The sequence below is a fragment of the Corticium candelabrum genome, chromosome 6, assembly GCF_963422355.1.
Source record: "Corticium candelabrum chromosome 6, ooCorCand1.1, whole genome shotgun sequence".
NCBI classification, from domain to species: domain Eukaryota; kingdom Metazoa; phylum Porifera; class Homoscleromorpha; order Homosclerophorida; family Plakinidae; genus Corticium; species Corticium candelabrum.
The window spans coordinates 8,730,818-8,743,317 of NC_085090.1; the positions used below are offsets into that span (position 1 = coordinate 8,730,818).

General features: G+C 42.2%; 2 protein-coding genes across 2 annotated transcripts in view; both read left to right on the forward strand.

Moving 5' to 3' along the window:
- Positions 1–1,775, forward strand: part of LOC134181059 (leucine-rich repeat protein SHOC-2-like) — a 12,197-nt gene extending 10,422 nt beyond the window's left edge. The window contains exons 16-17 of the mRNA XM_062648257.1: positions 524–693; positions 1,513–1,775. Of these exons, the coding sequence (XP_062504241.1) occupies positions 524–693; positions 1,513–1,554 (212 nt within the window). The 3' untranslated portion in view covers positions 1,555–1,775. The remainder of the gene's footprint in view (positions 1–523; positions 694–1,512) is intronic.
- Positions 1,776–4,166: 2,391 nt separating this feature from the next.
- LOC134181012 (26S proteasome regulatory subunit 6A-B) overlaps positions 4,167–12,500 on the forward strand; it is a 14,252-nt gene continuing 5,918 nt past the window's right edge. Inside the window, exons 1-11 of the mRNA XM_062648204.1 lie at positions 4,167–4,238; positions 4,302–4,382; positions 4,447–4,509; positions 7,300–7,362; positions 7,435–7,461; positions 8,992–9,072; positions 9,140–9,249; positions 10,107–10,197; positions 10,254–10,326; positions 10,733–10,803; positions 10,869–10,907. Of these exons, the coding sequence (XP_062504188.1) occupies positions 4,200–4,238; positions 4,302–4,382; positions 4,447–4,509; positions 7,300–7,362; positions 7,435–7,461; positions 8,992–9,072; positions 9,140–9,249; positions 10,107–10,197; positions 10,254–10,326; positions 10,733–10,803; positions 10,869–10,907 (738 nt within the window). The 5' untranslated portion in view covers positions 4,167–4,199. The remainder of the gene's footprint in view (positions 4,239–4,301; positions 4,383–4,446; positions 4,510–7,299; positions 7,363–7,434; positions 7,462–8,991; positions 9,073–9,139; positions 9,250–10,106; positions 10,198–10,253; positions 10,327–10,732; positions 10,804–10,868; positions 10,908–12,500) is intronic.

The following is a 12,500-nucleotide window of genomic DNA, read 5'->3' on the forward strand; positions in this document are numbered from 1 at the left end:
GACTTGATTAATAATTAATTAATTAATTAATTAACTTAAACGTGTGAGCCACTTACTCACTAATTTGTCTGTATATGTGTCTGTCCATTTGCTTCGTGACGTCTTTGTTTATCAATATTCCTGCATGTCATTCAGTGACTTGATTAATAATTAATTAATTAATTAATTAACTCAAATGTGTGAGCCATTCGCTCACTAATCTGTCTGTATATGTGTCTGTCCATTTGCTTGGTGACGTCTTGGTTTATTGACATTCCTGCATGTCATTCAGTGACTTGATTAATAATTAATTAATTAATTAACTCAAACATGTGAGCCACTTACTCACTAATCTGTCTGTATACATGTCTGTATATGTGTCTGTCCATTTGTTTGGTGACGTCTTGGTTTATCAATATTCCAGTGACTGTTGATTAATAATTAATTAATTAACTCAAATGTGTGAGCCATTTACTCAGTAATCTGTCTGTATGTGTCTGTCCTTTTGCTTGTTGTTTGATTCGACTCTCTACTTGCATTGCAGGGACTCTGGAATCGTTAGAAGAGTTGTATTTGAATGACAATCCGTCGCTTCAGATGCTGCCGTTTGAGTTGGCACTTTGTCGAAAGTTGTCGCTCATGAGCATTGATGGCTGTCCATTAGGAGCAATGCCAGTTCAAGTGGTGGAGGGTGGACCATCTGGAGTTATTATGGTAAACTACTCGACTGTTGTACTGGCAGTTTGTGTTTGTGTCGTTTTGGTTACTTGTCTGTTTGCCAACTTGTTGTGCTCAATTTAACTGGCTTGTGATGATCGTGCGTTATGATGTATTGTCTGTTGGTCTGTCGGTTTGTTTGTGTGTCTGTGTGTTTGTCTGTTGTCTATTGTCTTTTATCTGTCTGTCTGTCTGTCTGTCTGTCTTTCTGTCTGTTTGTTTAGCTGTCCATTTGTCTGTTTGTGTCTGTCTGTGTGTCTGTCTATGTGTGTTTGTCTGTCTGCTGTCTGTCTGTTTGTTGATTGTCTGTGTGTCCATTTGGTTGTCTGTTAGTGTGTTTGTCTGTCTTGTGTGTGTGTGTGTGTGTGTGTGTGTGTGTGTGTGTGTGTGCATGTGTCTGTCTGTCTGTCTGTCTGTCTGTCTGTCTGTCTGTCTGTCTGTCTGTCACATATATTATCAATAATGATTGCTGTTACAACGACGAAATAATTTAAAAGTAAACTACACTACTGAAGTCTCAATAAGGCCCCTATGGGGCCACGAATAGGAGTCAATGTACATACAACTGAATATTAAAGTCATCTGTATATAATTGGCTATCGCTGCCATTAGTTAGATTGGATAGTTTCCTAGCGATGGTCTTCGAATTGCACCGTTGCAGCGACTGTCTGTCTGTCTGTCTGTCTGTCTGTCTGTCTGTCTGTCTGTCTGTCTGTCTGTCTGTCTGTCTGTTTGTCTGTCCATTTAACTTGTGTTTGGCTGTTTCTACATGTTCTGCTTCTTCATTTGACTGATTAGTTCCATTGTGCCTTACAGTATCTACGCACTCAAGGACCATTCAGAGGAATGGTATTCTGAAGTAGAAATTGATGCTTTTAGATGAATATGTTAGAATTATTGTAAGAATCTCGTGGACTATAATGCAGCAGGACTTATATGAAGTGTCTTATACAGTAAGGAGAACAAAATGTAGCAGCAATTTTTTGCAGAGAGACGGACGATATTCAGTTGCATATGAGAGAGTAGAGCATTTGTTTGAGTCACTGTTTATGTAATGATGGATGGCTTTTATCTTGTCATTTCGTATTCATGTTATATACGCGTGATTCTGTGGGTGGACAAGCGCAACATGTCTGTCTGTCTATTTGCCTGTCTCTCTGTCTGTCTGTCTGTCTGTCTATTTGCGTGTCTGTCTGTCTCTCTGTCTCTCTGTCTGTCTGTCTGTCTGTCTGTCTATTTGCTAGTCTGTCTGTCTGTCTGTCTGTCTGCCTGTCTGAAAAGTGCGAGTTGTCCAGATTCTGTACAATCTTTTGGTTCTGTTCCTGTGGTCTCACATCGCACAGAGACTCTAGGGATTCCCACCAGTTTGTGCAAACTAGATGCTCCGAGATCGCCAATTCAGGTCACGCTCTTTGCTCAGAGCTCGTAAAGTTGAGGTGCCCTCAGAGTGCAACTCTCTTGCTAAGATTTTGCCACGTGACTCGGATGAACTACTTAGCTAGATGTGCGTCTCCTTAGTCTTTTGAATATGCTGCGAAACTACATGATGCCATGACCCGGTCTGCCTTTGTCCAGATATTGGGCTTAGACTCTATTGATGATTTCACCTGGAATCAAGCCTCATTAAACATCGAATTGGGTGGGTTTGGCTTATCTGAAGTCAACAAGAGTAAATGCTTGGCATACGTCTCTTCATGGGCTCAATCTGTCAGAGATTTGCCTAATCGCTTTTCCTCACTTTCACAACGTATTCAAGATCTGGTGGAAAACGATTCCACATCCTCTTCACTTGACTTCGACATTCATTCAGCTGTCAAGTCCTTGCCTCCAATTAGATTAGGAAACGATGAAACACCGAGGCCTCAATCATTGTCAACCCTTTCAGCTACAAAGGGTAAGCTTCAGCACAATCTAAGCTCAGAAATTGGCCTCTTGAGTGCAGCTCATTGTCTGTCTTCTGCACCTCACAGAAGGGATGCTGCAAGATTATGTTCTGCTCAAGGTAAGGGGTCTGGGGCTTGGTTAGAGGCCTTATACCATCCTCAGATAGGTACGCACTTATTGCAAAGGATTTCCGTCTAGCGTCCCTTCTGAGGCTCGGTCTACCAATGCCTTTTAAGTCATGCATAAACAAATGTGAATGTGGAGTAGAATTGGAGGGAACTGGGTATCATCTTCTCACCTGCAAGTTCGGGGGAAGACCAGTCTGGCAACATGATTCTGTAGTGTCAGGATGGTGCAGTTGTTTGAATGAGCTCCAACTGCACCATCACATGGTGCCAAGAGAACAATATAGAAAATCTAAGAATTGCCCCGATATTTTGATGTATGATGAATCAAGCACAGAGTTGGACGTGAGCATGGCTAACTCTTGAAGCAAAGACATCCTAAATAGAGCATCTAAAGAGGCAAGCTATGCAGCTGAGAGGCGTGAGATGAGAAAGAAAAGCAAATACAAAGCTCTGTCTGTTCAGGATGGCACAAAACCTAACTTAGTTTTGTTGGTCTTTGAAAAGTTTGGGTTCTGGGGTCAGGAGGCTGATAACTTCCTGAACTCACTCTCAAAGAAATCAAAAGATTCAGAAGGCAGAAGTACTGAAGCCGACTTTAGGACGAGATGGCGTAGACAGATTTCTATAATTATCCAGAGATGTAATGCTAGAGTTATATTAAAGAAGATAAGTAGATTGCATGTAGGTAAGATAGAGGATTTTTTCTTTGATATAGATATTCAACACTATGTTCATTAGGACAATACTGTAGCTATGACTTCAGACATTTCAGTAGTTTTTGTTCATACTTAATTAGGATGCTTCCACTTTTGTGATTGTTACATTTACAGTTTGGGAGAGAATAAACAATCTGTCTGTTTGTCTTTCTGTCTTTCTATCTGTCTGTCTGTCTGTCTGTCTGTCTGTCTGTCTGTCTGTCTGTCTGTCTGTCTGTCTGTCTGTCTGTCTGTCTGTCTGTCTGTCTGTCTGTCTGTCTGTCTGTCTGTCTGTCTGTCTGTCTGTCAAGTCATCACAATTCCAGGCTAATCTGTCTGTTTGCTGTCTGGATGATTGTTCGTGTGTTTCTGTATCAACGAACAATCAGCATTAATTAACGTGTAACATTTTGTATTACAATCCTTCATCTCAATTGTATGATGCAGCAGACGAGATGATCATTGCATCATCAAACATTGACTAAACACTGACGACAACATTTTGAGAAATTACAAACAAACCAAAAATCGAAATCTACGAGATTGTGTTGGCAATCAGACTAGAGCAGGTGACGTGGCGTATCCATCAAGTCAAGATGTCTCAACCAACACAAAACATTGTGTGTTATAATTAATTAATTAATTAATTATTTATACTACAATGTTATAATTGCTTAATTGAATTATTACAAACATGATGCCAACCCACTATTGGTGATGTGCAACGCAAATGTGCGCACAATATCAGGACTCCAAGGTTAATCACGTGGGTTATTGGTATCAACCTTAAATTAAAATGGCGACACTAGAGGAACAATCTCTGTGGCAAGACGAGGTCTACAGCATTCGTTATAAGCTCAAATGGTGATTTACAAGTTTGTTTGTGTTTATTTGTTAGGATGGTGTAGATGATGAGGTTCAGCGCATGTCAGTTGAGGAGCTCGTGGGTCGTACGAAACTTTTAGAGAATGAGATCAGAGTGAGATGATTTAGGGACGCTTTGGTAGACGGAGAGAGAGTCAATTGTAGGTTTGTCTGTTGAGATAATGAAAGCGGAGACTTTGCGGCTGCAACATGAGATGCAAGCACAGAAGGAAAAGATTAAGGTAAACACACGTGTCTGTCTGTCTGTCTGTTTGTCTGTTTGTTTGTCTGTCTGTTTGTTTGTCTGTTTGTTTGTCTGTCTGTTTGTTTGTCTGTCTGTTTGTCTGTTTGTTTGTCTGTCTGTTTGTCTGTCTGTCTGTTTGTTTGTCTGTCTGTTTGTCTGTCTGTCTTTCTGTTTGTCTGTCTGTTTGTCTGTCTGTTTGTTTGTTTGTCTGTCTGTCTGTTTGTCTGTCTGTCTGTTTGTCTGTCTGTGTGTCTGTTTGTCTGTCTGTCTGTCTGTCTGTTTGTTTGTCTGTCTGTTTGTCTGTCTGTCTGTCTGTTTGTCTGTCTGTCTGTTTGTTTGTCTGTCTGTCTTTCTGTTTGTCTGTCTGTTTGTTTGTCTGTCTGTTTGTCTGTCTGTTTGTCTGTCTGTTTGTCTGTCTGTCTGTTTGTCTTTCTGTCTGTTTGTCTTTCTGTCTGTTTGTCTGTGTCTGTCTGTGTGTTTGTCTGTCTGTTTGTCTGTCTGTGTCTGTCTGTCTGTTTGTCTGTCTGTGTGTCTCTGTGTCTGTCTGTCTGTCGGTTTGTTTGTCTGTGTTTGTCTGTCTGTCTGTTTGTCTGTCTCTGTCTGGTTGTCTGTGTGTGTCTGTCTGTTTGTTTGTCTGTGTTTGTCTGTCAGTCTCTGTATTTGTCTGTCAGTCTCTGTGTTTGTCTGTCAGTCTCTGTGTTTGTCTGTCTGTCTTTCTGTCTGTCTGTTTGTCTGTCTGTTCAGTGACCAATATAACATTTTGCAGTCAGCCGGCAAATGTCAGATCACAATCAAAATTTGATCGGTCGTATAAGAGTTTTGATTGGCCATGCTTAAATTAAATGTACCTTGTACCTTGATCTCTTATGCACCAAATAAATATTTCAGAAAAGCCAAGAAAGTTAAAGCCTTAGATTCACAGACTAAAGCGCGCCGTACGCTAGAATCCCAATCATGAATGGTAGCAAAAATTACTGGAACAGTACTGTACACATAAGTCGTGTTCATAAATTCTATATTAGACTGACCTATTTTGAAAGAAGCTATTGAAGAACAAGCAATACTGAACTCTCACGTATCAATTAGAATTAGTCATGGTTTTGCAAGGACCATGATAGTATGGAGGACGCAACAGATTCAGCTTGCTCTTCCAACTGCTCACATACATTCTGGCGAAGTTTGACGTGATCCTTCTCACATCCAGTTAGTGTCACAGACGCAGCACGAAAGAAGCAGTTGCCATCACCCTCCACCGCCACTGGTTGATGAGTAGACAGAGCATCACTAGGATAGAGCTGAGCAGCAACTGGATCACATACTAAGCTCGTTCTGATGCAGCCGGATGTTTTAGTTAGCGACCGTCAATCTAACAAGTGTTTGCGCCTGTGTAGGCCGCATATCTCTGCAATGGCTGCTGATATCTACTACCCTAGTTGCATGACGTAAGCAATGGTCGAATATTGGGACCTTTGAACATTGTTAGTTTCAGAATAGAAGGTCGAAAAGCTAATAATGCACGCTCTACTTGGGGCATACTTACGTGTAAGAAGATCTGTTAGAATACGCAAAGGCGGTTAGTAAAGATCGTAAGAGGGTCACTAAATAAATCATCTGGTGAAACTGCAGTCTCTTTAGCACTTCCTGTGTAAAAGGTCAACGAGAACGAAGAGTAGTTGCACGTAAGTTGCTAGACTAGAGCAGATAATGAGCACAGCAGTAAGGTGCTCTCTTAGCTCATATTGCAACGAATAACACTTTGTAACATAATTACAGATAAGACAATAACAACCTAATATTATTAGTGGTTACAGCAACTTAGATATGCTACACACATGTCATCATCACTTTCTGCTATATCATATGACACCTTCTGAGAACAATTTCACGCAAAAGGAACAGCCCCATGCTATGACAACCTCAGCTCAGCGCAATTAGACATTGATCAGCCAATGTCAGGCTATAAAATTTTTATGCCTGCCAAACATCACATTTAGTCGGCTGTTGGCCGATGGCCGGCAGTTATATTGGTCTCTTTTTTTGTCTGTCTGTCTGTCTGTCTGTCTGTCTGTCTTTCTGTTTCTGTCTGTTTGTTTGTCTGCCTGTTTGTTTGTCTGTCTGTTTGTCTGTCTGTCTTTCTGCTTCTGTCTGTCTGTCTGTCTGTCTGTCTGTTGGTTGGTCTGTCTGTTGGTTTGTCTGTCTGTTTGTCTGTCTGTCTTTCTGTTTGTCTGTCTGTTGTCTGTCTGTTTGTTTGTCTGTCTGTCTGTTTGTCTGTCTGTCTGTCTTGGTCTGTTAGTCTGTCTGTTTGTCTGTCTGTCTGTTTGTCTGTCTGTGTTTGTCTGTGTTTGTCTGTCTGTCGGCATGTGTCTGTCTATTTGTTTGTATGTGTCTGTCTGTTTGTCTGTGTCTGTCTGGCTGTCTGTGTGTCTGTCTGTTTGTTTGTCTGTCTGTCTCTGTGTTTGTCTGTCGGTCTGTGTGTGTATGTGTGCACGCGCATGTGTGTGTGTGTGTGTGTGTGTGTGTGTGTGTGTGTGTGTGTGTGTGTGTGTGTGTGCGTGTGCATGTGTGTGCATGTCCATCTGTCTGTCTGTCTGTCTGTCTGTCTGTCTGTCAAATACGTATAATTTGATATTATGTCATCATTATTCGGGATAATCTGTCTGTTTGTTGTATATCTGTTTGCCTGTCTTTCCAATTGTCTCTTCATCTGCATTGTTTGTTCTTTGCATCTCTCCATGATTACATCATAACATGTAACGTTGATTTGTTCAACTTTACTGTGTGATTTCAGGAAAATACTGAGAAAATCAAAGTGAACAAAACCCTGCCTTACCTTGTGTCCAATGTAATCGAGGTACCACTGTTTCTCACTTGACATTTGGTGTACACATGATGTTGCTCAACTGCTTCTAATGTCTCATTGCAGTTGTTAGATGTTGATCCTCAGGAACAGGTCAGTTGTATGTATGACCGAAGCTCATAGACAGACAAGTGTGAGAATAATTAGACAGACAGATGGATGGACAGACAGACAGACAAACAGGTTTTCATCCAGAAGATGAACCGCTCACGAAGCAAAGAAAATGACATTAGTGACATATTTAGTGTCCAATTGCATGCAAGCTAAGTTGATAATTTTTTAGAGACCCGTGTGGGTCTAATTGATATATAACGGACTTTCGTATCTATAGCTTGTAATAGTTCATATGTATGAAATATAAAGATTTGACAAACAGACAGATGGACAAGCAGACAGACAGACAGATGGACAAACAGACAGACGGATGGACAGACAGACAGACGGATGGACGGACACAGACAGACAGATGGACAGACAGACAGACAGACAGATGGACGGACAGACAGACAAACAGCCAGACGGACAGACAGATGGATGGATAGACAGACAGACAGACAGATGGACAGACAGACGGATGGACGGACAGATAGACAACCAGCCAGACGGACAGACAGACAGACAAACAGACAGATGGACAGACAGACAGACAGATGGACAGACGGATGGACGGACGGACAGCCAGCCAGCCAGCCAGATGAACAGCCAGACAGCCAGCCAGATGGGCAGACAGACGGACGGATGGACAGACGGACAGATGGACAGACAGATGGATGGATGGATGGACAGTCAGATGGAAGTGGATGGACCTACAGACAGACAGACAGACAGACAGACAAATGGACAGATGGACGGATAGACAGACAGATTGTTTTATTTGAACGCTTACTCTACCGATAACAAGCGCTAACTTTATGCATAACAATAACAGTCAATGGATCAAAATGTCGAATGTCTCTATCATATGTAAAGTCATCAAAGTTGCACTTAGACAACTTTGACAACTTTTAAAAATCACTCGAGAGTTGCAACACTGTACAACTACAGACAGTTGCTTCCTCCATCTATCTCTAAAGTCTGTTTCATTGTTCCTTTCAGACAGATAGATCGACAGACAGACAGATGGACGGATAGACAGACAGATGGATGATGGATAGACAGACAGATAAACGGATGGACAGACAGACAGACAGATAGACGGACAGACAGACAGATAGACAGACTGATAAACGGATGGACAGACAGACAGATAGACGGACAGACAGACAGATAGACAGACAAATGGACAGACAGACGGATGGACAGACAGACAGACAGACGGATGGATGGACGGACAGCCAGCCAGATGAACAGCCAGACAGCCAGCCAGCCAGCCTGATGGACAGACAGACGGATGGATGAACAGACGGGTGGATGGACAGACGGATGGATGGACAGGCAGCCAGCCAGATGGACAGACAGACAGATAAACGGATGGACAGACAGATAAACGGATGGACAGACAGACAGATAGACGGACAGACAGATAGATGGATGGACAGACAGACAGACAGATAGACAGACAGATGGACAGACGTACTGTATGCATCATCAGGCAATAAAAACTTATACGTAGTGTTTATACAGGCTGAAGAAGAGGGTGCCAATGTTGACCTTGATTCACAAAGGAAAGGGAAGTGTGCAGTGATCAAGACATCTACAAGACAGGTTTCTTGTTGATATAAATCAGATCACCAAATCATTGTTTATCTCATTATTTATTATTATTATTTAGACATACTTTCTTCCTGTCATTGGTCTTGTTGATGCTGAGCAGTTGAAGCCTGGTGATCTGGTTGGTGTGAATAAAGATTCGTATCTCATTCTTGACAAGCTGCCAGCAGAGTAAGTGCAGTACAGTACAACCCGATTGTCTGGACTTTTGGTGGACGCCAAATTTTTTGGATAATCGGAAGTTTGATAAATGAAATGATGGTGTGGTGACTTCCTTGATGCTCACTTATGCATTGACAGTTAATTATATAATGAAAATAGTTAATTAATAATTAATAATTAATTAATAATTAATTAATTAATATAGAGTGATATTGAAATGTTAACAAGGACTCAACATGTTTACACATTATTATTAGATGTAAAACAGACAGACAGACAGACAGACAGACAATAGATGGACAGACAGATAGACAGGCAGGCAGGCAGATAGACAGACAAACAGACAGACAGGCAGACAATAGATGGACAGACAGACAGACAGATATACAGACAGATAGACAGACAGACAATAGATGGACAGACAGACAGGCAGATAGACAGACAGACAGGCAGGTGGGCAGATAGACGGACAAACAGACAGACAAACAGACAGACAAACAGACAGACAAACAGACAGACAGACAATAGATGGACAGACAGACAGACAGGCAGATAGACAGACAGACAGGCAGGCGGGCAGATAGACAGACAAACAGACAGACAGACAGACAATAGATAGACAGACAGACAGACACACAGGCAGGCAGATAGACAGACAGATAGATAGACAGACAAATGCAGACAAACACACAGACAGACACACAGACATATACATACTGGATGGATAACTGTCTCCATCTTCAAAACCTAAAGCACTGGATTCGTCATTTTTGCATCCAAAAGTGTTGACAACTTATTGTGTATTAATATAACATGGAAAGTGAACTACGAAATCAGTGTTGTGATGTTTGTGTGATTGTGTGAAGGTATGACTCTCGTGTGAAGGCGATGGAAGTGGACGAGCGTCCAACCGAGGATTACAACGATATCGGAGGATTAGACAAGCAGATACAAGAGGTTATTGGACAGACACGATTTTTGATTGATTTTTGATGTCAATTGTTGTTATTCAGTTGATTGAGGCAATCGTGTTGCCGATCCAACACGCACAACGGTTTGAAAACCTGGGAATTCAACCTCCAAAGGGTGAGGGAAAGGAATCTAGTGTGTGTGTGTGTGTGTGTGTGTGTGTGTGTGTGTGTGTGTGTGTGTGTGTGTGTGTGTGTTGTGCGTGTGTGTGTGTGTGTGTGTGTGTGTGTGTGTGTGGTGTGTGTGTGTGTGTGTGTTTGTGTTTGTGCGTGTGTGCATGCGTGTGTGTGTGTGTGTGCGTGCATGCATGCGTGCGTGCATGCATGCGTGCGTGCATGTGTGCGTGTGTGCGTGTGTGTGTGTGTGTGTGTGTGTGTGTGTGTGTGTGTGTGTGTGTGTGTGTGTGTGTGTGTGTGTGTGTAAAATGGATGGCCAATCTAGCAGACAGATCGATAGACATGCGTTTGCATTGGCAGGTGGATATGTTTGTTGGTATTTGAGATTTGAGTGTTGTGTGTGTTAGGTGTGTTACTGTATGGTCCTCCTGGCACAGGAAAGACTCTCTTGGCAAGGGCATGTGCTGCACAGACGAAAGTGAATGTTGCTGTGTATTGGTGCTTGAATTGCTTTGTTGCACTGTATTGTTTCGTTTCGTTTAGTCAACGTTTCTCAAGTTGGCAGGTCCACAACTTGTTCAGGTAAGACCTCTAGAGTGGCATAAATCTCTGTATACTTGTAAATGACTGGTCTGTCTGTCTGTCTGTCTGTCTGTCTGTCTGTCTGTCTGTCTGTCTGTCTGTCTGTCTGTCTGTCTGTCTGTCTGTCTGTCTGTCTGTATATCTTTCTTTATCTGTCTGTCTGTTTGATGGAACAAATCAGACACGAAAGAATGCCTCCTGTGTGCCAAAGACAAGCGTTAATGCATGTCGTTAACAACTGTCCTGATGCACTGAATGGAGAAAGATTCACTTGGCGACATAACTCTGTTTTGCAAGCTATATTTAACTACATAAAATGCCATCTATAAACAGAAGGCTGGACAATTTGAATTGATCTTCCAGGAGAGAAATGCTGCTTTCCCCAGGATTTAACGATATCAATCAATGTCCAGATATTATAGCAAACCATGAGGACACACAGACAAGTCGTTTCATTTGAACTGACTATACTCATTGAGGAAAACTTGGTTGCTGCAGCCAAACGAAAGCAAGAAAGATATGAAGGAGTAAGACGTTGGTTCATAAATGGCAGATGGTGGGCGAAAGTCTACTCAGTGCAGATTGGCTTCTGTGGTCTTTTAGACATCCTAGTTTGGATAGTATAGATTGACGTTGCCTGGCAAGTCAAGATTGTTGTTTTTTCTTGTCTTACATCAGCTCTGCAGAATTTCCCTCGGATGGTTCTTTGCAATTTGGTGCAAAGGAAACGCGTTTGACTGGAAGAGATGTTCTCTGTTTGACTGAACAGTTTAACTGTAGTAATTGGACTTTCTTTTTCTTCTTTCTTTTGTTGGACACTGTTAGTTGTGCACTTTTGTGCCATAGAATTGTTCTCTGTAGGCAGGGGCCACAGGTGTGCCTGTCTATTGGGGAAATAAACTTGTTTGTTTCTTCGTCAGTCTGTTTGTCTGCCCATCTGTTTGTCTGCCCATCTGTTTGTCTGTCTCTGTCTGTCTGTCTGTCTGTCTGTCTTAGCCTCGATGCTAGGCCATCTTTGCCTTACGTGGTGGAGTAACACACGCGATTACGCGTAGGGTTCACATGACCGGAAATGAAGTTGCCACCGTAAGGCGAAGATTGACCTAAGGACACATTAGGCATAAATGCAGTCACGTGACTCGTTATCCAATTAATCAATAATCTTTTTTCAATTACTTTAATGAAGTAAGCTCCTCCTGGTTTGTCATCATCACCTTCTTTCATTCTGTAACTACTAAGCAACCCGGGGAAAATGTTTCCAGCTGCGTAGGCTACAGATCAGCCGACTGCAGACCAGCAGAACATCACAACTCCGTTGAACTGCAAGGATGATGTGGAAGAATCGACAAACACTTGCCACGCTAATGGCGATTGTAGACATGTAGTCTACGCCTGTGCATGCGCCACTCTGTGGATTGTGGAGGTCCTGAGAGGACATCTAGTCACAGAATCTTTGGAGGCACAGGTAAAATTACACTCACAAAGCGGCACCAGTCGTGTCTGCACGCATACACTTAGGTTTTCGTTCATTTTTCTCGTGCTTTGATCGCTGCGATCTCACGCTCTATTTCTTATGCGCCCGCCATTCTATTG